At 40.6% G+C, this 26,347-nt stretch overlaps 1 protein-coding gene across 2 annotated transcripts in view; it reads left to right on the top strand.

Annotated features, from left to right (window-relative positions):
- The window catches only part of GADL1 (glutamate decarboxylase like 1), a 157,153-nt gene that overhangs the window by 107,489 nt on the left and 23,317 nt on the right, over nucleotides 1-26,347 (top strand). Inside the window, exon 14 of one of the 2 annotated variants that reach the window (XM_021071494.1) lies at nucleotides 1,012-1,101. The exons of the other annotated variant lie outside the window; for it this stretch is intronic. Coding sequence (XP_020927153.1) covers nucleotides 1,012-1,101 — 90 coding nt within the window. The remainder of the gene's footprint in view (nucleotides 1-1,011; nucleotides 1,102-26,347) is intronic. 2 annotated transcript variants of the gene reach the window in all.

The raw sequence follows: 26,347 nt of genomic DNA, 5'->3' as shown, positions 1-26,347 counted from the left end.
GTGTTTACGTGCAGTGAGGTGGAGGGTGTGATGGAGATGACCCCCTTGTCTGTGTGACAATAGCTGCACTGAAGCCTATTCTGGAACTTTATCCCACATTTAATCAAATTGGATAGAAAAACAGATTACTAGAGAAGATGACTGGGCTATGGCCACTTTAGACCAGAGTTTTTCAAACATAGACCATGTAGTACTCACCTCAGGATCACTGAGATGCTTCTTAAAATGCCAGTTCTCCAGCCATTTCTGTGATGGACTGAATCAGACTCAGCACTCTGAGCCCAGGGACTGAGAGTCTACATTCTAGGCAAGCCCTCTAGCCAACACACCCTTCCTGATACTGATACTTGAGAGTTAGGAGTGAAATGATGCTCTTTTTTTCATTCTGAAATGTATGACCATGGTCACAACAGGACTAGTTAAGTGAAGCCCACGTATGTCGTATATTATCAACTCGGGTAATGGGCGATTTTGCATCTGTCAAGTGTAGCAGGTAATAGAAGACTGCTTTGGCTACCTTAAGTGGAAAAGAAATCATTGGAAGGATGATGGTGTGTGAGAGATAAGGTCAGGGCTGAAGACGGAGAAGCCAGGGCATCGTGGGTATCTGTGTATCAGGGGCTAACTGAAGGTCACAGCCACACTGAGTCCCCTTCAAACCTCATTATGTTTATTCTTGGCTCATGTCCTACCCAGATGGAAGAGCGCCCCCTAGGTGCACCCAACTGAGAAGAACGTTTCCCAATTAGCTGTTATCTAAGATGGAAATCCTGTGAAATCAGATTGTTATGATCATTATACAACTACAGAAGTGATAAATTCATTTGAGTAAAAAAAAAAAAAAGAACCCCCCCAAAAAAAGGCAGATTGGCTGTCTAATCCATCAGATTCTGATGTTATCAACGTAATACACACATGGTTACTCCTAAAGAAATTAGCTAAGAGCTAAATTGCATTCTAAGAGTAATCTTAGGTAAATAAAACAACTTTCAAAATTTTCTTCATCCTCAGCCTGAATATGCCAATATTTGCTTTTGGTACATTCCACCGAGCCTCAGAGAGATGGAGGAAGGACCTGAGTTCTGGGCAAAACTTCATTTGGTGAGTAATAGGAATATTGCATTTTTCCTGCAATGAAACGGATCCAGCGCCCATTGCCTATTGATCCTATAAATAATTTTGTATTTGGAAGAACTTCTTGAAGGTCTAGAGACATGCCAAACAGTTCTAAGCATTGTTTACATTTAACAAGTCAATGTACTTGACACACACACAAATTCAAAATAATTGTGCTGTTTGCAAGATGGTTGTAGAATTTATCAGACATTGTTATTCATAGTGCACGTGAGAGCATGTGATCTGGTAATACTTAGTATCGTATGATTAATGGCGTCTTCCTTCACCTCTGCTGGTACATGTCTGTGACTGCTAGCATCACCTCATTGACAGATAATGTTAAAGTCTGAGTCTGTTATGTTTTGTAAGTGGGAGACTTTCTCTTTTTTCTACCAAGGGACTTTAAGCCATGTGATAAAAAGAAAAGAGATGACAACAATGAATTTCATCTGATTATTGATCTAAATGTGCAGAAGATATCCTCCAACACAGCTTCGAGGGCTGGCCACCCAGAGGGAGGAGAAGTGCCGGGTGCTAGGGATATTTGTGTCTCACCTGTGCCTCCTCTAGCATGGCCCTGCCAGGGAAAGTCCTGCCTCTAACCTAGGTTTCCAAGAACTGTGAAGTTTCCTGAGTTAACATTGCTTGATGCCACATGGACATAGAGTAGATTGAATTGAGCCAGTGAGTGTCCCCTGAGGACTCTATAGCCATTCCATTTCATGCAGAGTTTTCAGTAGCAGGTACCATCAAGTTGGGGCATCCTGTATTGCTTGCATCCTCCCTTTCCAGCACAACCAGCTGCATGGCCCGAGTTAGTGATGGCTCTGACTTGCCAACTCCTCCCTGCCCTCAGTGGGGAAACCAATGATAGCTTTAACAGTTTTTACAGGTGATAGTCCTTCTGTTTGCCCTCTGGGAGAAAAAGAAAACCTTCCCAGTCAGGCAAGGGACAGACAGTCACTGGGTGTTCACTGTGCCAGGCACTGGAGATACAAACATCAAAGGGACTTAGTCCCTGCCCTGGGAAGCTCATATTCTAGGAGACAAGTGAGTAAAGAGATCATCACAAAGTAACTAGTTCCAAGTTGGAGATAATCCTTTAAAGACAGAGATAAAGGGTATCTACCCCAACATGTGACAGAGTCTTGAACAGTAAGTAGGTATGAGTCAGGCACAACAGTGAAGAAGTGGGTTCCAAGAAGGATCACAGCATGACAGCCCAGAGACCTGAGAGGGGAGGTGTGATCGAAGACCACAGTGGGCAGAAGGGCAATGTTGGGAGTGGGAAGAGAGCAGCAGGTGGGGGTGGCATGGTGGCCCGTGTTTTGCAACAAGGCCCTTGGAATTTGTGCCTAGTTAGGTGGAGGTGGGAAGACCGTGGCCTTTAAGCCATAGCCACCTGGATGGTCACCTGCAGCATTTCTTTAGCCTTGAGTCACTTCCTGCTTATTCATGGCTCATTTAGTCCCCTGCAAGGTACACAGTAATACCCAATATATAAATGTGCTCCCTCTTGGCAAACCTGTGATCAGGCAGCAGAAAGAGAGAGATTGATGCAGGGGGCTATCTGTGCCTTTGCCTAGGCAAGCCTTCCATTGTCATTTCAGACAGTTAGCATTTCCTTAGATCTGGTTTGCCTTTTTGTCACACAAATGGGTAAGTGCTAAAGAATACATTTCAGATGATAAGTAGCCCATGAGAAAGAGCAAGAGCTGGACAGTGTGAGAATTTAATGGTGAGGTTTCCACGGACATCTTCCACTTTGATGGAATGCAGCAGGAATTGTTTGGTGGCTGGGGGTATAATTGCTTACAGTTGAGAGAGATATGGCTGCCATTTTTCTCACTTTTTGATTGTTAAGAAAAGCAATGGAGAAGGTGATATTTGCGTTTTATGGACTCGATACTGTTGTACGGACATGGATCAGGATGACTAAATAGCCCCATTATATTTGGAGATACTGTCTATTTACTCTTCCTTTATTTAAAGAAATATTTATATTATCTAGTCTCAGAAAATTTGAAATTGAAGATTGAAATATAAGCTAAAATCAGATAATTCAGCATCTAATACAATTTTAATCTGAACTGGAAATCAAATCTCAGTCAGGACATTCTTGCCTCTCCCCATTATTTGCCAGCATTGATTCTCTTATGGTTCACATCCATGAATCTCCATCCCTCAATTTTGGAAATGCTTGTCTGCCATTTAGAACCATGGTGCCCCTGCCTAGGCTTATATCACACTATTTTAATTGCCCTGCTTGCTTCTGATTCGTAAACATGCATGCTGCAGTCAGATTATCGCTGGTTCTCAGATTCTTAGTTTCCTTTTATTCTCTCTTTGCGTGGGTGTGTGTGCATGAATTTGGCAAGGCTGGGAGGCATATATATATGTGTTTATCTATTGTTGATCTGTGTGGTTTTATGCTTACTGTAGTATGAGAATCCAAGTGTGTGATTTATAACCTGGAGTGCACTCAAAGCACACTTGAAATTTATTTCTGGTTTTATCTTGGGTGAAGAATCACAAACAAATAAATAACGAAAGAAGGCTTTGCCCCTCTGATTCAGACTCCTGTTAGGTGGAGCCGTCAGATTTCAGACTCAGTGGTATAGTGAGTCTTCCCTGGGGTGGCAGGAGGGGAGAGGGAGTATTTGGTAATTCATTTGGAGTTTGAGTGTGTTAAAGGTATGTGGGTGCATGCACATGTGAGAACATTGTCACTCTCCAATCTAATGACACTGTGACAACCCCTCTCTGACACTGTGTTCAACAACTGAGTTTTTAAGATGTCCTCCGTAAATGCTCTTTTTGATTTTGGGGGTAAATTGTGGTATTCTAGATTTTTATTACTCCCCTGCCCAGATAGTTTCTGCTTCTTTTCTGGTCTCTACCTCCTGTTTATTTTCCATACACTCTGCACAGCTATACCTGCAGCCCTGCTTTATCTGGTTGCCTTCCCAATGGAAGCCTCTGAATGCTTTCCTATTCTTTATGGAAGCAGCTTTCAACCAGACAGCCCAGTGACCACTGTTTATAATAATGCTGTTAATGTTTCCTTTATTCTCCTGGGATGAAACCAATAGAAAATAGCACCTATCTACACATAATTTTGTCAAAGGCAGTAGAAGGCCTTACATGTCACCTGGAGAAAACATAATCTTTATAATAAAGGTGTATTTTCTTACACCAACATTTGGCATTACAACATTAGTCGAGACAAGGAAATAACATGCTCCCACATACTCAGAATCACGGTGCATGTGAGCAGTCTTCAAATGCAGGCTCTTATAAGTAGGTGATGTTGCTGATGCAAATAACAGGAATGCAGTGTCCATGGGTTTGACTTCCCACAGCTCACTCACACCAGCACACACTTATCCACTTGTGACTGGTTGATCCATGGGGCACTTGAGATAACAGTAATGGGAAATGAAGCCAAAGAACACAGATAAATCTTCAGTTCACAAATATCTTTTTTTGCTTTAAGTTTACTCTTCCACACACAAGCATGATTATACTTTGCTCCATGCTAGAAGTACCGCTAGCCTTGTCTGTAACATTCACATATGAATCAAATTGATTACTAAAATATGCCAGTTTCCGTAGTTTCTGCTCAGATCTTAAGGCCCATCTGAAATAATTTTGAATTTCCAGATCTATCAGGGTGAGCATTGAGGAACTGCAGAAACTTGATTAGCATCATGCAATACTGAACCACTGTGTCCCGAGTACAATTTTTTTAGTTTATAGGTTGTAAACCCAAATACCTGTGGAAACTAGGTAAATAGCATGCATGAGGAAAGTAGATGGGGCATAATATAATAGGAAGTGGTGGGGACTATAGTCAATCAGAAAGCAGTGACCCCAGCTAAAGGGATGAGCCTCTGTCTACATAGCTCCTAATGATGGCTGCCATGTGGGATGCAGATCTGGGGTGCCAGGACTTATTCATTTTTAAGAGCTGTTAGATTTACAGATACTTATGTGAACTATCCTTTACTTTAAATGTTTTAAATGTTGGCACGTGAAAAATTTGTAACACCGGTGAGGTTTAGCCTTCAGGCTTTTAGTTTGCAGCTCTTACCTAAATCCGTCAGTGCTTGATCACCTGTTTCTGTTCATATGTCCCTGGAAGTTCCTTAGATGAGGATGTGTCCCTTCTTTGTCTTTGTTCCCCCAGGGCACCTAATCTGATGGCCACTCTCTGGCCCATAAACTTTGAGGGATGTCTGAGTTCTGCATCATCTACCAGGAAAAGAAAACCCACTTTCACATTCTGTCAGACTTGTAAAAGGGGGGTTTTAAGAACTGCCATCTTGTGGTCAGTGTGGTAGCACAATTACGGTATGTGGGTATTTGCTGTCCTGTGTTTTCTCCTTTCCCCCTTCTGAGGATTAGACCTGTTCTCTCAGCTCTACACTTCTGTTGAGTCTTCTCTAGCCTCGAAGACACCTGTCTCCTAGATTTTCTGAAAGCGTCAGCTGGCCAGTGCTAAAACCCATAAGAGCAAGGCAAGGAGTCTGGAGGCAGAGAGGCAGGCATGGGAGAGAGGGGCAGAAAGGCATGGTGTACTGGAGGCAAGAATTCTATAGATAAGGACAATATCCAGCCTCCCTTCTCCGAGTGCCCTAAGGAGCTGTGTGTGTGTGTGTGAGAGAGAGAGAGAGAGCATTCCATGTGATGGAATATCTGCCCATTCCCAACTAGTCACAGCCTATCAAGGGATCATGTTGGTTCACACCATAAGCATTGCACATATTGGACCAGTGACCGAAACATTAGCCCTGGCTGAACCCCCAGAACCCTTGCAAGACCCTTTGAAGCTGAGGGAACCATAATAATGACTGAGACTGACTTTGAACCTGACCTAGAAGAATGGTAGCTTGAGGTTGGATTTAATTTTATTTAAAGGATATGAAATACTGTGACATTTCTTACATACCTGAGGTTATGGGGCAAAATTCATATCTACTATACCATTAAGGAAATTGCTGTGGACTTGATGGAGTATTTATTGTTGCAAAACAAAGAATGGACCCTGTGCAGAAAGGAAAAAACAACATGTATTTTTTATATATTTTTAAATTGTATTTATTTTTATGATTTTTATTTTTTCTGTTATAGTTGATTTACAGTGTTCTGTCAATTTATACTATACAGAAAAGTGACCCAGTCATATATATATAGTCTTTTTCTCACATTATCCTTCATCATGTTCAATATATTTCTTTTTTTTTTTTTTTTTTCCAAGTTATCTTTGAAGTCCCTTTGCCAGTACCAAACCTGCCCCCTGGTGGCATTTTTGCTCATTTCTCCTTTCCTAGCTGGGAAGTGATGCTGTTATAAAATGTTACAGAATTCTGGTGTGTTTGGGTCAGGGCTACTGGATTCTGCTAAACCAAGAACAGCTCCCCTGAGGAAGGAATTCTCAGAGGATCAAACTGATCTGTGTGTTTTCGCTTTAAACATGCTTCTGTTGCTCTTTGTCTTTTTTTTTTTTTTTTTTTGTCTTTTCTGGGGTCACACCCACGGCATATGGAGGCTCTGAGGCTAGGGGTCTAATTGGAGCTGTAGCCACCGGCCTACGCCACAGCCACAGCAATGCCAAATCCGAACCGCATCTGCAACCTACACCACATCTCACGGGCAACGCCAGTTCCTTAACCCACTGAGTAAGGCCAGGGATTGAACCTGCGTCCTTGTGGATGCTAGTCTGCTGAGCCATGACGGGAACTCCTCTTTGTCTTCACTCCTCGTTTCTCCAGCAGACTCTTCTGTGTTTACCTTTGCGTCTGCTTTCTGGACTTGATTCTTCCTGCAGTCTCACCATGCATCTCCCTTTCCTTCTCTGCCCTCCCACCATCTCCTCTCCTTGCTTCTCTCATTCTCATTCTCCTTCTCACAGTCTCGTTCTTCCTTTTTTCTCTAATATATTGGTCCCCTCAAGTGATAAGCACATCTAGGCTCTGACAAGCTTAAACAGAATAATTTTATGATTTTCTCTTAATCCTGTTTCCCCTCAAGATATGTCCCTGTCTCTTTCTCCATTCATTTGGACTAAACTCCTGAAAAGAGAATCTTAAAATGTCTCGCCCTGTATAATAGTCTGTGTAATAGTTTAATAAAACCATTCCCATAACTTGGAGTGTTTGGATTCTTTCCAGCATTCCCCCCTTGTGAGCAATAAAAAATGACCATCTCTATGCTCAACCCACTTTTTGCTTTTTTATCCCAGAAGAGAAAGTGCTCTCTGTGTAACTGCTGATTATGGAAATCAGTGTGGTTTCGATCCTGACTCTGACTGTGGATTGTGATAATGACTTTTAAGAAGGTTACATCCTATCCGTAATTAACGAGTACACAGCTTTCTATCTAATTGGGGCAACATTGGGTATTGCCTGTTTGAGGGAAGTGTTAATAGAAAGGTGGAAAATCCTACCTTAAGTTTGCTTTACTTTTATTGTATTGTCATTGGGCTGAACAATTTTCTATTTTTCTTTTTTCTTTACTGATGGTACCTCTCTGTCAATTCATTGGGGTTTTTTTCCTTATTTATATTTTGAGATCTGATGTTTTCCTTATACATTTGAATAAGGGTATATTTAGTTTGAGTTTTAAAGCCCTCTTTGTCAGATGGAATGCAAATAATGCCCTCAGTATAATGTCCTTTTTATTTTAGTCTTGCTGTTTTTTCATTGTACAAAAGTTTCAAATTTTTTATGTATTCAAATCTGTCAGTCCTTCCCTTCATGATTTATTCCACTGCTTCAAAGCTGAAGTTACTGCTCTTTCACAAATCTGATAAATATTCTATTCCATCTCCTGCTGGTTTTTCTGTCATTCATTTTTGTGTGTGTGTGTGTGTTTAGCTCCTTAATCTATGTGGAGGTTATTTTTGCGTACAGTGTAAAATATGTATCTTACCTGATCAGTTCCCAAATTGTCATCATCCAGTTATTCTAACTTGACATATTAAATAATTCTTCCTAACATTTTTTTTATTATGGGAAGCTTGTGTTATCATGTGTTACATTTTTAAAAACACTTTATTCTATTTCTGGATTTTCCAATCTGTTCTATTGATCTGTGTTTCTGTTTCCGTGCCAGGAACTAAAGTTTTAAATGGTGTTGCTTTATAATGAGCTCTTGTGGCTGCTAAAATACTACCCTTCTGGTTCTTTTTTTTAAAAGAGCATTCCTTAATATTATATTTAATTTTTTGCATGTATTGCAGAACTTTCTTTAGTTGAAAAAACATCTTGTTAGGATTTTTATTGATGTTTAAAATCACTGGATATGGAGTTAAATAAATAATACCTCTGCTGCTCAATGTCTTTATAACCATGAACAAGTTACTTAAAATCTCTTTGCCTCTTCTTTTTTGCCTGCACTCATGGCATATAGAAGTTCCTGGGCCAGGGATTGAATCCAAACTGTAGCTGCAACCTGTGCCACAGCTGCAGCAATGCAGGATCCTTAACACAATGCATCATAGCAGGAACTCCTGCCTCCTTTTAAAAATTAGTAGCATGGGGATAATACAAAGCATCTACCGAGTTCTCTGCTGGCTCCGTGGATTGAGGATCTGACGTTGCCACTGCTGTGGCTCTGGTCACTGCTTTGGCACAGGTTCTGTCCCTGGCCATGACCCATGGGAACAGCCAAAAAAAAAAAAAAAAAAAAAAAAAAAAAAAAAAAAAAAGGGCACATAATCCATAATCCAGATACAATACCTTTCATTATTATTAATCCTGTTTTCCCGTTTTTGAAGGACTATATAAGCCTTAAGTGCCTTCTTCATGGCTTTTTGCTTGTCCTCCTCCAAATTACTTTAAATACTGTATAATAATAAACTTTCTAAAATACAATCCTGCGTATGACACTCTTTATGTTCCTTTGTCCCAAAGGAAAAAGTCCACAATCATTCAGGGACTCCAGAGATCGGATTTAACTCAGCCGTCACTCCCAGTCTTCTGCTAACCCTCTTTTTAAATTTCTAGTTTGTTTGTTTATTTATTTATTTGTTTATTTATTTATTTATTTGCTACAGCATGCAGAAGTTTAATGTGAGATCTCAGTTATCAGACCAGGGACTTAACCTGAGCAGCAGCAGTGAAAGCACCAATCCTAACCAGTAGGCTACCAGGGAGCTCCCTGCTAACCCTCTTCATGTGCGGTTTCTTCCTGGAGGCCCCAGAGATATGCGCTTATTTCCTCCTCTGAAGGTACATGGTTGTGATGTAGACTTCTCAAAGTCTTTCATCCTCATAATTAAGGAACTGAGGGGTCTGACCCAACCTTAGACTATCAGTTCCTTGGCTTGTGCAGGAAGCATTTCTTAACACTTGAGTGTCAATACCCTCCCCCCACACACTTCTATGATATCTTTGCTACTCTTTCTTACCATAAAATAGCAACATTTGGGGTGAGGAGTGGAAAAGATGGCAGCAAGCCAGGAAAGAGAGGAGCAGGCAATGAAAAGTCACCAATCAGAGGAACTAGCTGATGGATTTTAGCACAAGGATGATGCATTGATAATCCCTCTAATCAACAAAGATGTACTCATTCATATTGATGATACTGTTGTTGGAAGAGGAGTTGAAGAAAGTGGGGTAGGGTGTGCACTTGGGTTAGCCATGTTTGATCGTTGATATTCCAAGCCAGGCTAGTATAGAGCCCAGTGAAAGATACAAATGCAGAGCTCCTTGTTCCAGAATTAGCAAGGATTTCAAGATGGTGACAGCAGAACATTAAACCAAGCATGGGGCTCTCCCACACCCAGGGCCCTGTGCAGCTGCACTGGTTGTACACCCTTGAAGCCAGCCTGGTGCAGTGTATTTATTAAGGGGGTAGTTGCTACTGTTACTGCTTTGCATTTTCTCACATTGCTGCTATCACTCAGTAGTTGTACAATAAATGTTTGAATGCAGATGAATGAATCAGTGCATAAAGACATGGACTAATGGCTTACCCTTTGGGTAAGGGACTCACATGCTTATAGTGATTTCCTAGAGGCATTAGTTCTTACCTTTCTTGCCCATGAACTCGTCCACAGAATTTTTAAAAACTATGTCTGCTCATTTTTAGAGTGTGATTGGGTTGGTCCAGAATGAGGCTCTAGGATCATCTCTTTTTATCTGGCTTCTAGGAGGCAGGAAGGACAGAGGACCATAGCATCTTATGAATGATCTATGAGGGGAATTCTCAGGATAAGGGCAGCTTGATAAGGAAGACAATTTAGAGAGATAGGTGTTTTAATTGGAAGAGGCCACCTCCTCTGTTTCTCTGTAAATCTAACAGGGTTAGTATTGTAATTTGCTATCTAATTGTAATCTGTTGGCCAAATTATCATTAGTTCAGAGTGAGAAAAATTTTTTGAAGGTCAAAACTTGTAAGTCTGAATTTAGATGGCTCTCTTGGTTTTCATTCAGACTTTTCCTACTATCTATCTTTGAATCATGCTCTTTTTTTTTTTCCCTTTTTTGGCTGTACCTGCAGCATATGGAAGTTCAGAGGCCAGGGATTGACTCTAAGCTTTATCTGTGACCTACATCACAGCAGCAGCAACTCTGGATCCTTAACCCACTGTGCCTGGCCAGGATCAAACCAGTACCTCCACAGGACCAAATGGGATCATTAACCCACTGTGCCACAGTGGGAACACCCATGTTCTGCTCCTTAGGAAAGTATTGCTTTATCTAGGAGGTCCTGGAAATGGTAGTACCCCACTGTTTTGAGAGGGGCAGAGATAATTAAAAACTAGAAATATGCAGCAGAGCTTGCTATAGTTGATTGTAATGTCACCTGCCTGACTCAAGGTGGAGACTGCCTTTCTGCCTGCAACCTGGGGGGAGCTGCTTGTCCAGGTGGTCCTACCATGGACCAGAATCTTGTAGGTAGAAAATTGGGCCCTAATCATGTCTTTCCTGTGAGTTAATAATGCCTCTGTGTAAAAGGATAATCAGGAAGTCGAAATTCTCATTCGAATCTGCCCATTCATTCAAAAAATATGTACCAAGCACGTACCATGTGCCAAACACTCTTCTAGGTGCTTGGGGGTGCATCTATTTTGTTGTATAATTTCTCTTAAAAAATGTTGATCAAAGCTTAGAAAAATTATAATTAAAATTATAACTGAGGTTTCATGAAAGATAACAAGAAAGGTTAAAAAATTAACACTGAATTACACCTGAAGGTTCAACCTGGTTTTTGGTTTGTAATGCAGTAGTCTTGCAGTGCAGTGCTGTTTTTCTTACACTTGTGCCTCACATTGTAAGTGTGATCCAACAGAAATGTAGCAAAACTGAGTTATGATTTCTTCTATACTCTGAGCACCAGAATCTATCAGATCCTGTCTTGGAACCCTTTCTACTGTGTATCTTCTTACAGTTTGAGCAGGGAAAATTCCTTGGATCTAAAATCTTATTCTATAACTCTATCAAGAGACTTTTTTTCCTTCATATCGTCAGTTATTATTTAAAAGAACTAAATTTTGAAAATTTCTTTAAAGCAGTTTAATTTTTGGTATGAAGTTTAAATATAAAATAGCTTCACTACTTTTTTAAAGATAAATCTGAATATGTCAAATATAAATATATAAATCTATGTATTAAATATAAATTTGGAGTTCCCATTGTGGCTCAGCAGGTTAAGAACCTGACATAGGAGTTCTCACTGTGGTGCAACAGGATTGGCAGTATTTTGGAAGCACTGTGACACAGGTTCCAGCCCCACCCAGTGCAGTGGATTAAGGATCCAGCATTGCCACAGCTGTGACTTAGGTTGCAACTATGGCTCAGATCTGAATCCCTAGCCTGAGAACTCCATATGCTTCAGGACAGCCAAAAAGAAAAAAAGAACCTGACATAGTGTTCATGAGGATGCAGTTTCAATCCCTGGCCTCGCTCAGTGGATTAAGGTAAGGATCTGGCATTGCCAAAAGCTACAGTGTAGATTGCAGATGGAGCTTGGATCTGCTTTTGCTACGGCTGTGGTGTAGGCCTGCATCTGATTCGACCCTTAGCCCAGGAAATTCCATGTGCCACAGGTGCAGCCTTAAAATAAATAAATAAATAAATAAATAAATAAGTTTACATTTCTGTCAAATGCTATTGTATTAAATTTTCTATGTTATTATCATAAAATTAATATTGAATAAAGTATTTTATTGCCTGATAGCCTCATGCAGAGGTTTAAAGTTAGTTAATAAGAACTATTACCTATGACATTTTGGTTTGATTTTGTTACAAAGAAAAAATATCAATGGAAAGATTGTTCCTTTTGTATTATCAAACTTATTTATGAAGCCATATTTTCCAAATATAGATACTCATATTTTACATCATTTCAAAAAAGATATTTTCTGATACTTGTACATTTCTTCATTTTATAGGTATGTTACCTTTGTTACAAAATTTTGGTAAAAATGCTGGTCAAAAGCTAAGTAAAACTTTTTTATGTATGCATACATATAAACACATATAAACACATACACATATATATGTATTTACATATATAATTTGAATGTGTACATATACATTTATTTATATGCACATATTTGAGAGAGAGATCTTTAATGGAAGTCAGAGGGCAGAAGCTATGTTGAATAAAAAAATAGTTTATAAGCCAACAAACTATTTTTTGTTGAATTTCTAATCTCTGGTTTTGGAAGTCAGTTTGTTGCACTATAGAACTCATATATGCCTCTGTATTTTTTCAGGTAATGGTAGTTCAAGAAAAAAACCACAAAAAGTCCCATGGGAACCAGCCTTCCAAAGGGACATTATATTGAAGTTCTGGGTGGATCAGAGACTGTTTAAATGTATGTCCTCACTCCCTTTTCCTACATAGGCCACTGCCACAGATGTCTCCACCTGACACACCTGCCAGCACGGCCTCTGGCTGTCTTCACCCTGTCAGAGGACCATGTTTAAATGGCCATTGAGTCACTGTATTCCACTTTTTAAAGACCTTCTCACTACCTGCTCTAGGAAATGCAAGTTCCTGAGCAGGGCTTTTGTGTCATCTGGGAACTTGGCTTTGTCCCCTCCTATGGCCATACCACCCACCTGTCTAGGCCTCATGAGTTCCTTTCACATTCCAGAGTTCCGAGCCCAAGGCTCATCTTTCTCTTTTGTAGCTCAGTTCCGGGTGCCTCCTTTTCTTAGAATCCCACTCCACCCACGGTCCCAACTTCCCCAAACATCACATATGTGAATGTATGTCTATGTGTGCACACATGTATACATTTCTTATATATAATGAAAATTATAACGTACTGAGGCTTGTACTATTTCAACACTGTCTGAATACTAACCTTAAGTTTGACCCTACTTGGCCTGTGTATGGGTGCTGGATTGTAGGTATAGTGTAGAATAACAGCTCCAATATGATTTTTGGACTTAATACTGGTCTAGTAAAGTCATTTTCCCTCAGTTTATCTTGCTCCCTACACACCTCTGAAAAATCTCATTCCAGTCTCCCTTTTGATCACTCCAGTGTGCTAAATATTGATATTTTCAATTCGATAAAGTTTAGACTCAGTGATAATTTTTGGGTAAAGAATAAGGATCAATTACAGAATCAGGGAAGGAACCTTACCCAGTTTCCATCAGCACAAAAATACTCAGCACGGGAGCTAAAATACGCCATGCAATAAAAGTAAACACATAAAACCTCAGGTTTGCAGTTAATGGGATGTGAAAATGTGTGTGCTGCTGACACCAGGTGCCTGGGAGAAGCCTTAGCCACTTGTTCTGTCAAGAAGCCCCACACATACTCAGTAAACAGTTGTCATTCATTCCTAGAATTCACCAAATAAATATTCTCTGAGTCAATTTTAATTTGGCAATTTGGTAAAGGGCTCCAGTAGGCTCTTGTTGCCTCCTCCCTGGAGGCTTTGCCCAGAATTCGCATTGCTTTCCCCGAAAGGACAGCTCTCAGTAATGGACAGTATGATAGAAACTCAGCCAGATTGGAAGAAAAGCTGGAATTCTATAAAATGAGTTAAATAAGCATCCAATATGAGATTTACGCCCAGGAGCTCTTCAGAGGTCCTTCATTAAATTCCTATATAAAAGCAGAGTGTGATAACCTTTTTGAGTGGAAGAAAATCCAGTTGCAAAAATTTTATGGGCTGTGTTCTACATGGTAAACTTTAATCCCTGTTTTTTCCAGTCTGAGTTACTATTGCTTACATTTTTATCAGCCATTGATTTTTGAATAAGACAGTACATGATATCAGCCTTTAATTCTGATGATTAAACTGGGTGTGGCCACGGTTTCCCTATGCCCCTTCTCTCTCACCAAAGCTTTCTCTGGTCCCACAGTCTTTGGTGGTGAGGCTCCATCTTCTCTCCCTCACCACCCTCTGTCCAATTCAAGTAAAATGTGTACAGTAACATTCCTGAAATTAGAGAACACATTCAAGGCAAAATTGCATTGCCAGAGTCTCTCTTTGCTTTCCAAAAATTATTCCAAAGTGTTCCTTTAACTTAGAAGTTCCACAAACCTAAATTACTCCCATTTAGTGCCTTTGAAAGCCACATCAGTTTATCTGCAAGGTGTTTGGCAGTTATTAAATTTGGAGTGTGGTTTTATGAGAGGGAGATACTATTTAATACTGATATTTTCTGTACGGATGAACTGGGAGATGGTCAGTTAAGGAAAGAGGAGGCAGAAAGGTAAATTAGAAAAAGTTGTTGGTCATGATCTGGGAGTTATGTGTGAAAGACCCCCAGGAGGAATGTCAGCTGGAGATGGTCTGTTGGCAGCTGAAACTCAGTGGCTATGACTTAGGGACAACTTAGGGACTGGGGATAGAATTTGGGAGTCTTCCACGGAGAGTGATACAAGTTCTAGAAAATGTTATTGAGAGAAGAGAAGACTCAATGAAGAGAAGTAAATGTTTTAAGCAACATCCACTGAGAAGCACAAGGAGGGTAGTGTGGGCAGGGTAGAAAGTAACTGGAGCCCCTGCAATGCGTGTGGCCTTGGAAGCAAAGATGAGTCTCCAGGAGGAAGGTGGATGTGGAGGAAAGGAAGGTGTTCCTGGAAAGTTTGAGACTTCCTACAGGATGCACTTTCATTTCCTAATGTACCCTTAGGAATGAAAGTCTTCCTTGAAAGGAGAATTTCCCTTTCTGATTTTCCAGGAACATGATTTATTGCTACAATGACACTGTGTAACCAACAATCATAAACCTCGGTGATATAAGACAGTAAGCCTGTATTGCTCATACATCTGCAGATGAGAAGGAAAGGGGAATGGGTGTGGATTTGTTATTTTTTTTCTTTTTGGGGCTGCACCTACAGCATGTAGAGGTCCCCAGGCTAGGGGTCCAATCAGAGCTGTAGCTGCTGGCCTACACCACAGCCACAGCAATGCTAGATCCAAGCTGTGTTTACAACCTATACCATAGCTCATGGCAACACTGGATCCTTAACCCACTGAGCAAGGCTAGGGCTCGAACCTGTGTCTTCATGGATGCTAGTCAGATTCTTTTCCACTGAGCCATGATGGGAACTCAGGGTGCAGATTTAAGCCGGACTCTTGGGGTAGCTTTGCTCCATGGATCTCTCTTCTCCTGAACCAGTCGGCTCTCTGGAGCATGATGTTATGACAGTGACAGAGACCCACAAGCACAAACCCACTACATAAGAGCATTTCAAGAATCCTGTCGTATCATGTCTGCTAGCAGATGGTTGGCCAAACAAATCACATAACTGAACCCCACATGAAAAGATGGTAGAGATACACTCCACCCTGGTGTGAGGCCAAATCAAGCCACTTGGCCAAAATCATTATATTACTCCCTTGGAAGTGAGGCAGTGAGAATAAATATTTCTGAAGAGTTGCTTTATCTACCACAAATAGGATGGCCACATTGAAAATTTGATTTGGGCCTAATTTAACAAGACCTCAAACATTGAGTAATAAAATCTAATGATAATTCAAAACCAGTCCTTTGCCAGCCACAGTGCTGCTGTGGGAACCTGTCTCAGTTCCATTCAGCACATACATGGGGCCTAGCACTGTGGGGAAAATCCAAGATGAAAATTATAATACTGTCAATCAAGCAGCTTCCAATTTGAAGAAGAGACCACATATAAAAGTTACTATAAGAAAAGTCAAATGTTTCAGGAATTATGGGCAGGAACAAATTACTGTGGCTTTAGAAAGGAGGTCAAGAAGAATTCCTCTTTCAAGTGACTGCTTAGAGATTTAGTTCAGAAAATAGAATATCCTCTGGTTAATTTAAGAAGAAAGGGATTTATAGAGAATTAAAAACTTCATAATCTTTGGAGGGCTAAAAAGACACATGTTTCAAAGCTCTGCCCAAGAACTGGGCCTCACAGGGGGCTGCTGCTCTTGCCCCAGTCTGAAGTGCCCTGTTGAATTGTGAACCTGCCATAAGAGATACAGGAACTAGAACCAGCTGCCCCACCATTACCTTCCCAGCAAAACTGTATCCTTATCATTATTCCTCATCGCTCACTAAAATCAGTTCTGAAATGACAGCTTATATACCTGCCTCTGACTGGCTAACCTTCAATCACTTCAGATACCCTAGCTGCAAGGGAGTCTTGGAAATGCATAGGACTCTTCAGTATAGGAAGGGACTTTTTTAGAAGGAGGTTGGATTGGTGCTGAGTCAACCCCTAATGTCTTCTGTGGGAAGCTCAGGGAAGCTTTCATTGAGATGGTGGCATTGGTACCAGGAGTTGGAAAATGCCGCCTTGTGGCAAGGATGGTGTAGGATTCTGTTAATGGATGTACCTCATAAACTGTAAATCAGCAAGCACATGGGAAGGAGCCTCGCTTTATGGAATGAAGTCTTGAATGGGATAACCGTGGAGACCTACGCATTTATCATTTAGTCTTTTCTCTGAAGGTAAGATATTGTTCAATAACTCATGTTAACTAGTTAGTTTGTGAAAGAGCTAGTCTTACCCTGAAGTTCTTGATCCCAGGCACTGTGGCTCTTAGTAAAGAGAAGGGAGTGAAAAGGATGAAATGCAAAGTGTAGGTAATGGAGCTCTGACAAAAGGCAAAGATGAGAGAGACTGCAGAGTGGCGCCGAGAAAAGTTGTCAGCCAAGAGGAGCTAAGCAAGGAGCTGGACCAGCCTCTGCCAAGGAAAGACATACCCTCAGGAAGATGAAACATTTATTTCATGTAGCTGACAACACTTTCCATGTGGTAACATGTTCAGATGCAAAGAATGTTGGCTGAAGTCAAACAAGGTTCGTGTGGTTTGGGGAGAGAAGTGCTTTGGTCTCACCCGGACTTAGTTTTGCTCTTGGCTCTATGAGACTTTTGGGACAGGCTGCTGTCTCTTGCCAAGGCTCATCCGTGAAATGGATTTAATAATACCTGACTCACGGTATTGTTGAGAAGATAAACTTGAGATAGTGAATGTACGTGGTGGCACTCAGTGCATGGTACAGTGCTCAATAAATGGTATCTGCAGTCATTGTTGATGCGAACAAACCTGGCCTTCTCATCCTAACCTCAGATGCTCTTTCTCACTTTTTGCTGATTTACTGGCAGTTTGAGCAACTTAGTTGCTGGTATATTTTGATAAAAAAGAAGAAAGAGGGAAGGGTATCTAGAAGTTGCAGTCTGAAAATTGAGCCCTTTAATCAAGGGCAGGGATGTATTTTTAGAAGCTGTAGAATTTCATGTCCTTGTAACTTGTGAACCTAAACTATAATCATGAGACATATTGGATGATTGGAGTCCTGGGCCCTCTTCTCATGCCTGTGCATACTCTGTGGGGGAGGTTCAGCTCTAGGAAATAAAGAACATGTTAACCACAAGGCAGAAATGTAGGGAAACATTTATTCATGGCCCTGTGATCACCCTTGGAATATTCACAAAGGGCATCACATTAGCCTTGGCTATGATGGCCAGTGCTCTGTGAGCAAGGGCACAGCTGGTCATAAGGAAGACTTTGATGGCTTACCTTTTCATTTCTTTCTTTATTACCTTTCCACTTGCCATGCAGATTGTTCTGAGTATTTATGATATTTATAGGCTTCTGATGATCTAGCCTCTGCTCTATTCCCTTTTCCACTTTTGCTAACTAATCCCTTATGCTTTCCTGTATCAGCTGGTTTTTAAATGTCAGTCTGGGAGGTTGATTTCAGAAGCTATATTTAAAAGAGACCTTCCTGCATCTTTGGCTCTTTAATGGGGCAGCATACTTAAAGAGGGATGGGATCCAGGGGGCCATTTCTTATTTTCTTTTTAGATTGCATCTTGGAAACAGAAGCACATCTCTTCACATGGTGTCCCGTAAACTCAGGGTAGGCTTTCTGCTGAGATCAGAATCTTTCAGCCTTAATCCTGAGGTCAGCCAGGAGTTGTGGCTAAAACCAGGCTGGAAATGCTTCAGGAAGCCGAAGGGAAAAGCTGTACCATGCAGTTGCTGTTGACTCACACATTTTCTGACCACGTGAGTCCTCTTTTCTGGCCATCTTCCCAAGGATTCTGGCAGGAAGCTGTCAGGCTGGATCAATTAGTGATTGCTGCATAGCAAACCAACCAAACCCAGTGGCTTAAAACAAAAAGCAATCATCAATTCTCATGAATTTCCGGATGATCTGGATGGTTGCACTGGTCTTGGCCGGGCTCCCTGTTACACCAACAGCCAGCTATGGGGCAGGAAGGCAGCTCTGTTCATCATGACTGTGTTTGCTGGACTAGCATGGCCACCACTGGGACAACTGAGCCATCCTCTAAATGGCCTCTAATCCTCATCAAGCTATTCTGGGCTCGTTGTCCTGGCAGTGGTAGGGTTCCAAGAGAGCAAGTGAAAGTTTGCAAGACTCCTTGGGCTCAGAACTAGCACATCATCCCTTGTGCTGTTTTTTATAGACCAGAGCAAATTGCAAAGCCAGACAGAATGGAGAGGAGGTGTGATGGAGGAACAGACTCCACCACTGCTGATGGGAAGAACTTGAAAATGACATTGCAGAGTGTGGCAGAAGGATATAATGTGAGCACTGTATTGCAACCATTCTACCACAGAGACACCCTTCCTTATGACTTTATACACTGCAGAGTGTTTTATGGCTTGAAAAGTGTTTCTACATCCACAGTCTCAGCTGACTTTCCTAAGAATCCTATCAAGTCAGTTTCATTCTTATGATCATTTCCATCTTACATATGAAGACACCGAGGCCCAGATCAGTTAATTAGGTAGGATTGAGGTGGAGCCAGGATTTAAATGCAGTTCTTAGTATAATCAGATTCTGTGTTGTTTTCATGGTGCATGAAAATATTATATCAAAGGATGAAATGAAAAGAAATGCCTCTTGACATAGCGAGATTGTGTGTGTGCAAGGAGTGATGAATCCCTATGTATCTGCTGCTGCTGGCTCCATGCCGCCTGGGCATTTGTGAAGCTCCCTCCTGCTCAGTGATGTCTCCGTTACGGTGCTGGGCCTCTGCGGCCTGGCCTGGGCATGGTGCCCCTGTGAGTTGTCAGGATTGGAGTTCGGCAGTGAAGCAGCATGGCTCACCCACAGGAAGCAGCCCTGAAAGGTCAGCCTGGGGTGGTCTGTGTGAGTGCTGGTGTACAGTTGAGAGCTTCTACTTTCTCTTAGTAGGAAAAGAGGGAGTCCTTAGGCACTTTTTTTTTTTTTGTCTTTTTAGGGCCACACTCACAGCATATGGAAGTTCCCAGGCTTGGGGTTGAATTAGAGCTGCAGCTTCTGGCTACACCACAGCCACAGTGTCGTGGGATTCCAGCTGCGTCGGTAACCAAGCTCATGACAATGCCGGATCCTCAACCCACTGAGTGAGGCCATGGATCAAATCCACATCCTCATGGATAGTAGTTAGATTTGTTACCACTGAGCCACAACAGTAACTCCTTTTGGCACATGTTTAAATCACTTTGATCATGACATATTTTCTGGACGTTCAGCTTTGATTTTGTTCCATCACTCATTTAATAAATATTTATTAAGTGTTTCCAATATATCAGGCACTATTCTTGGAGGGCTCTCTGTCCTCAATGAGTTTAAGGTGTAATGGAGAAAAACATATAAAGATACTACATATATACATGCTTACATGCATATATACATGTGTAGATACATATATGTGCATGTGTATATATACTGCATACATATAAATATGCAGATAAACATTACATTATTGTATATAAATATATAACATATATACATGTATGTGTATATCCGTGCATATGTGTAAAATATATAAATATATATAAATATACAGATAAACACTTAAACGACTGTAACTTTAACATCATTCAGCAAATACAATTCTCTCCAATGATACACTCTAACAAAACCCCTCTGGCAATTTCCTGTCTTACATATATATATTCCTACTATATATAGTAACAGTGTTGCAAAGCAGGTAGCCCAAAAAATACCCTACAGAGAGGAAGACTCTTCACCAAGACTTTAATATATTTTTAAATATATTTTTTTTAATGTGTGACGAATTATCCTTGTATTTACTCCAGTGCTGACTTTTTGTTAATGTTTCACTATGTAGGAATTTTTAAGAATTTATAGTGGTTCTCTTTCCAAGAGCAAGATCAGAACTGTCCTCTTTTACTGTCGCATTTAATACAAAAAATCCAGGTTTTTAATAAATCAGGTTGATGGCTTCATGATGTAAATATCTCTGTATATATACCTTCAAGTCAGTAAATATTATCTCCTATAATATACCAGGCATATCTAGATGTAATTTATATCAAGGTAAAGTTTAGTCCTTGGTAGAAATGCAAATTCTCTAGATTTCATGCTAGCTCAAGTAATATTCTTCATCCAAGAAATGCTCTTCAGAGATACTATAATGTTTTCTCAATGAAAGTCTCTGTTTTTCAGTATTTGAATCTAATATTTTCAAATCTAATTTTTCTAAAGAAATTTTTAAAAAATTTCCCAAGCACCTGAGACGATTTTTCAGAAAGGAAGTAAAAAAGAGAAAATAAGCCAGTGCCCTGCAGTGTTGCCCTTGTGCACAGAGTTAAGATTCATTTTTAGGAAAACAAGCTGGCTAATTATGTCTTTTACATGTGCCGGTTTATCTCTGTTAAACATGGTAACCATCTTACTGCTTAATTTGTTCTGTCAGCCACGGCTTATAAAAAACTGGGGCTCTCAGGCAGTTGAGAGTTTATGTCTGTAGTATAATTTCACAGGCCATTTTTTTTCCTTCTAATTTTGTATTCTTGGCTCATTTACAGTCCAATATCTTCTACTCCATGAAGCTCAAATATTTAGCCATTGAGGTAATATACTCTATCATCTGTCAGCTTAGCCGCAGACTCCCACATTCCTGAGTCTCTCAGGTCCTGTGGCTTCAAATGTTTGTCATCAGCATTCCTGTGGGGTTGCCCCTTTCTGCACCCCTTTAGGATTTAGGCTTTATAACATCTATCATGGGGACTGCAGTGTTACTCTCAAAATGCAGTCACAACACACTTCATTTTTTTTTTCCTGAAGGAATCTGTAAGGTAGTATCACTTGATAACTTTTATTTCATCAGTTGAATAAAACTGTAGTTTGCATGCCAAAGGGATTACATTTAGGACCCTTTTAATATATCTTGATAAAAATAAATGCCCTTCCACTATGCTAGACCTGTAACCTGTGGAGAGAGTAACAAGGATGGAGTTATACTTCCAAGGCAAACCAGTACGCCTCCTTTTCTCTTTTAACCAAAAGGATTTTTAATCATCTGGAGGCCATATATCAGATGCTTCTTCACAGGAGCCTGTGTGTCACTAATGGAATTTATCACTTGAAGGTTGGAGACATAGAGTAAAATTGTTGATGCAAGTGACCTTTAGTGCCCTCGGGGAAATTCGGTTCAGGGCCACGCTTTAAGTGTGCTCCTAGCAGACTAGCGATGTCATTTAAGCAGTCACTTCCTCTACTCTGATTAGTCAAGGCTCTATTTACCTGTTTTTGCAGGGCTCACTAAGACTAGGTACTGGGTCAGGAACTTCCTAAGTGGGTTAAGCAGTGAAGGAAACTGGCCCGTTTTCTTGCAATTTATGAATTAACTAAAGCTTACATAGCAACACATGCCTTCCAGATTTAATAGTTAAGAAGCAAATGAGGCTGTCATTGTTTGTTTTTTGTGGTACTTTGTATTTGGGCTACTAGATTCACATTAGTTTTCTCATATTATTATCCACAAGTCAGTGGGATCTCCTATAACCCCAATCCCAGAGGTAAACATAGGGTTAAGAGGGTGAACGCAAGTATTACACAGGAGAAGGAAGAACAAGTTATCCTTTAACGTCTGTGGTTTTCTTGGGTGTGCTCAGTGGTTGTGGGTGGGGACAAGGGTTTCTCGTTAATCACTCTTCTGTAAGAAACCATCCTTCCCTAACAGAAGTAGTTTGGTTTCTTCCTTAAATCAATCAATCAATCAAACAAACAAAAAAACGACTACTTGAGAGTGTATAATATCCTGTTTTCCCTAAAAAATACCCTTGAGAAAAGTTTAAAATAAGAACCCCAATTAACCAAGACAGGTAAGCAAAATGAATATTGTGTGCAATCCTGTCCCTGGTGCCTTTAAAGATGTATCCAGAACTCGGAAGGCTGCTTTTGAGGAAAGACTTCTAAATTGAAGGAATAATTGTCAGAGGGAAAAAAATGCTGTTGTGGATACAGCATGTAATGTCATTTGGAACCATCTCCTCTTACACAATCTGCAGGCAGTTCCTCCCCACTTGCTTGCAGTCGTGGTGGGGTCTCTGGAGTGTGGTTAATATTTCACAAGGCTACTTAGCTGACTGAGATCACAGAGGCAGTGAATTGCTGTCTCACCAGTAAGAGAAAACACTGCATTTGTCTGTTGGCAGTGACAGTGCTTTCTTTTCAAGAGAAGTTGGTTTACAAAGATGCCTATTAGGACTCTCCTCTAAGAATCTGAATATACTTGAAATTTAATGTAAGGTTCCATCTGTACTATTGGTGGAGTGTCCTACACTGGCTGAAGTTGGTAAGAAGGAAGAGTCTCAGTTCTCAGCTGATTCAAGAGTCTTACTTGTATGCTGTCACCCATGTATACTGGCTTGACTTCTATCTGCCTTTTTAGCATTTGTTTTTTGAAACTTTAAGAAATAATTATCCATATTAATTTAAATGAAACAAGTACTCATCTCCCAACAGTTGGGTTGTTTTCACAAATCATTAACATCTCTCAGATGTTAACAAATCTTTGGACTCCAGCACTTTCTAGAAACCGACACGTGAACTAAGAGGTGAGGGAAGTTTCTTCCAGAACAATCCATACTGCCCTTCTGCTCCTGCCATCCCCTGTGGAATGTGTTCTAACCGTCATTTCCTTGCAACTGTCAGATGTTTTAGGGGAAGAGGTGAAGTAACAAAAAGCAAGGAAAAATTCACTTAGCTCCTTGAGACTGCGTCTCCAGGTGGTTCTGGTGATTTAAAGAAGCAAATTGAGGTTCATGTCATTCTCATCCCGAGGACTATTGTAAATGCACAGTAACTATGGTAACCATGAGATGCAGGGCATCCTCTAAAGCTGAGGTTGGCATGGCACAGATTCCACTGTTAGCCCCTTTATCTTGTACCATAAATTTCTCCATCTTCATCCACAGCACACCACTCATCTGGATTTATGCTTAAACTGTACCTTCTAACTGTCAGATAGTAGAGGCAGGCCCAACAGTGTCTCAAATGAGAGAACATTAGGTTTTATCTCATGCCATTCTGGGCTAGCTCTCAGTTTGTGAATCTGCCTTCCATGGTAATGACCCTGGAATTACCTGAGAAAACCCAGGGAGCAGAATCACAGCTCAGGTGTGACAGTGAGGGTCACTTTGTGTGTAGACTAAGAACCCACAATTATCACTTGGATGAAGAAGGTTTCAGCTATCAATTCGGCAGCTTTTGGAAGTTTCCACCTGCTGGGTTTATTTTATTTTTTTAAATTTAATTTAAATTAATTTTTTAAATTACTCAAATGAATTTATCACATCTGTAGTTGTATAATGATCATAAAGCAATCAGATTTCACAGGATTTCCATCCCATAACCCAAGCACATCCCCCAACCCCCCAAACTGTCTCCTCCAGAAGCCGTAACTTTTTCAATGTCTTAGAGTCAGCATCTGTTCTGCAAAGAAGTTCCATCTGTCCTTTTTTCAGATTCTATATGTCAGTGATAGCATTTGATGTTGGTGTCTCATTGTATGGCTGACTCCACTTAGCACGATAATTTCTAGGTCCACCCATGTTGCTAAAAATGCTGAAATTTCATTCTTTTTAATGGCTGAGTAATATTCCATTGTGTATATGTACTACATCTTCTTGATCCACTCTTCTATTGAGGGACATTTAGGTTGTTTCCATGTTTTGGCTATTAAAAAGAGTGCTGCAATGAACATTGGAGTACATGTATCTTTTTGAGTTATGGTTTTCTCTGGATAGATGCCCAGGAGTGGGATTGCTAGATCAAATGGGAGTTCTATGTTTAGCTTTCTGAGGAATCTCCATACTGTTTTCCACAGTGGTTGCACCAATTGACAATCCCACCAACAGTGTACTAGGGTTCCTTTTTCTCCACACCCTCTCCAGCACTTGTTGTTTGTAGACTTTTGGATGATGGCCATTCTGGCTGGTGTAAGGTGGTACCTCATAGTGGTTTTGATTTGCATCTCTCTTATAATGAGTGTTGTTGAACATCTTTTCATGTGTTTCTCAGCCATCTGTATGTCTTCTTTGGAGAACTGTCTTGTTTAGATCTTCTGCCCATTTTTGGATGGGGTTGTTTGTTTTCTTGGTATGGAGCTGCAGAAGGTGTTTATAAATTTTGGAGATTAATCCCTTGTCAGTTCATTCACTTGCAAAGATTTTCTCCCATTCTGTGGGTTGTCTTTTCATTTTGTTTAGGGTTTCCTTTGCTGTGCAGAAACTTTTCAGTTTGATTAGGTCCCATTTGTTTAATTTGTTTTTATTGTCAATAGTCTAAGAGGTGGATCTGAGAGGATGTTGCTGTCATTTATGTCAGAGAGGGTTTGGCCTATGTTTTCCTCTAAGAGTTTTACAGTGTCTGGTCTTATATCTAGGTCTTTAATCCATTTGGAGTTTATTTTTGTGTATGGTGTTAGGGAGTGTTCTACTTTCGTTCTTTTCCATGTGGCTGTCCAGTTTTCGCAGCACCACTTATTGAACAAGCTGTCCTTTCTCCATTGTATATCCTTGACTCCTTTGTCATAGATGAGTTGGCTGTAGGCACATGGGTTTAATTCTGGGCTTTCTATCCTGTTCCACTGATCTGTATTTCTGTCTTTGTGCCAGTACCATGCAGTTTTGATGGTTGTTGCTTTGTAGTATAGTCTGAAGTCTGGGAGCCTGATTCCTCTAGCTCCATTTTACTTTTTCAGTATGTCTTTGGCTCTTCTGGGTCTTTTGTGCTTCCAAACACACTTTAAAATATTTTGTTCAAGGAGTTCCCGTCATGGTGCAGTGGTTAACGAATCTGACTAGGAACCATGAGGTTGCAGGTTCAATCCCTGCCCTTGCTCAGTGGGTTAACGATCCGGCATTGCCATGAGCTGTGGTGTAGATAGCAGACGCGGCTCAGATCCCGCATTGCTGTAGCTCTAGCGTAGGCTGGCGGCTACAGCTCTGATTCGACCCCTAGCCTGGGAACCTCCATATGCTGCGTGTGCGGCCCAAGAATTGGCAAAAAGACAAAATATAATAAATAAATAAAATATATTTTTTTTAAATTTTATTTTCCCACTGTACAGCAAGGGGGTCAGGTTATCCTTACATGTATACATTACAATTACAGTTTTTCCCCCACCATTTCTTCTGTTGCAACATGAGTATCTAGACATAGTTCTCAATGCTATTCAGCAGGATCTCCTTGTAAATCTATTCTACGTTGTGACTGATAAGCCCAAGCTCCCGATCCCTCCCACTCCCTCCCCCTCCCATCAGGCAACCACAAGTCTCTTCTCCAAGTCCATGATTGATTTTCTTTTCTGAGGAGATGTTCATTTGTGCTGGATATTAGATTCCAGTTATAAGTGATATCATATGGTATTTGTCTTTGTCTTTCTGGCTCATTTCACTCAGTATGAGATTCTCTAGTTCCATCCATGTTGCTGCAAATGGCATGATGTCATCCTTTTTTATGGCTGAGTAGTATTCCATCGTGTATATATACCACATCTTCCGAAT

This window comes from Sus scrofa, chromosome 13, assembly GCF_000003025.6.
Source record: "Sus scrofa isolate TJ Tabasco breed Duroc chromosome 13, Sscrofa11.1, whole genome shotgun sequence".
NCBI classification, from domain to species: Eukaryota; Metazoa; Chordata; class Mammalia; order Artiodactyla; family Suidae; genus Sus; species Sus scrofa.
This window is presented reverse-complemented; position numbering and strand designations above follow the sequence as displayed.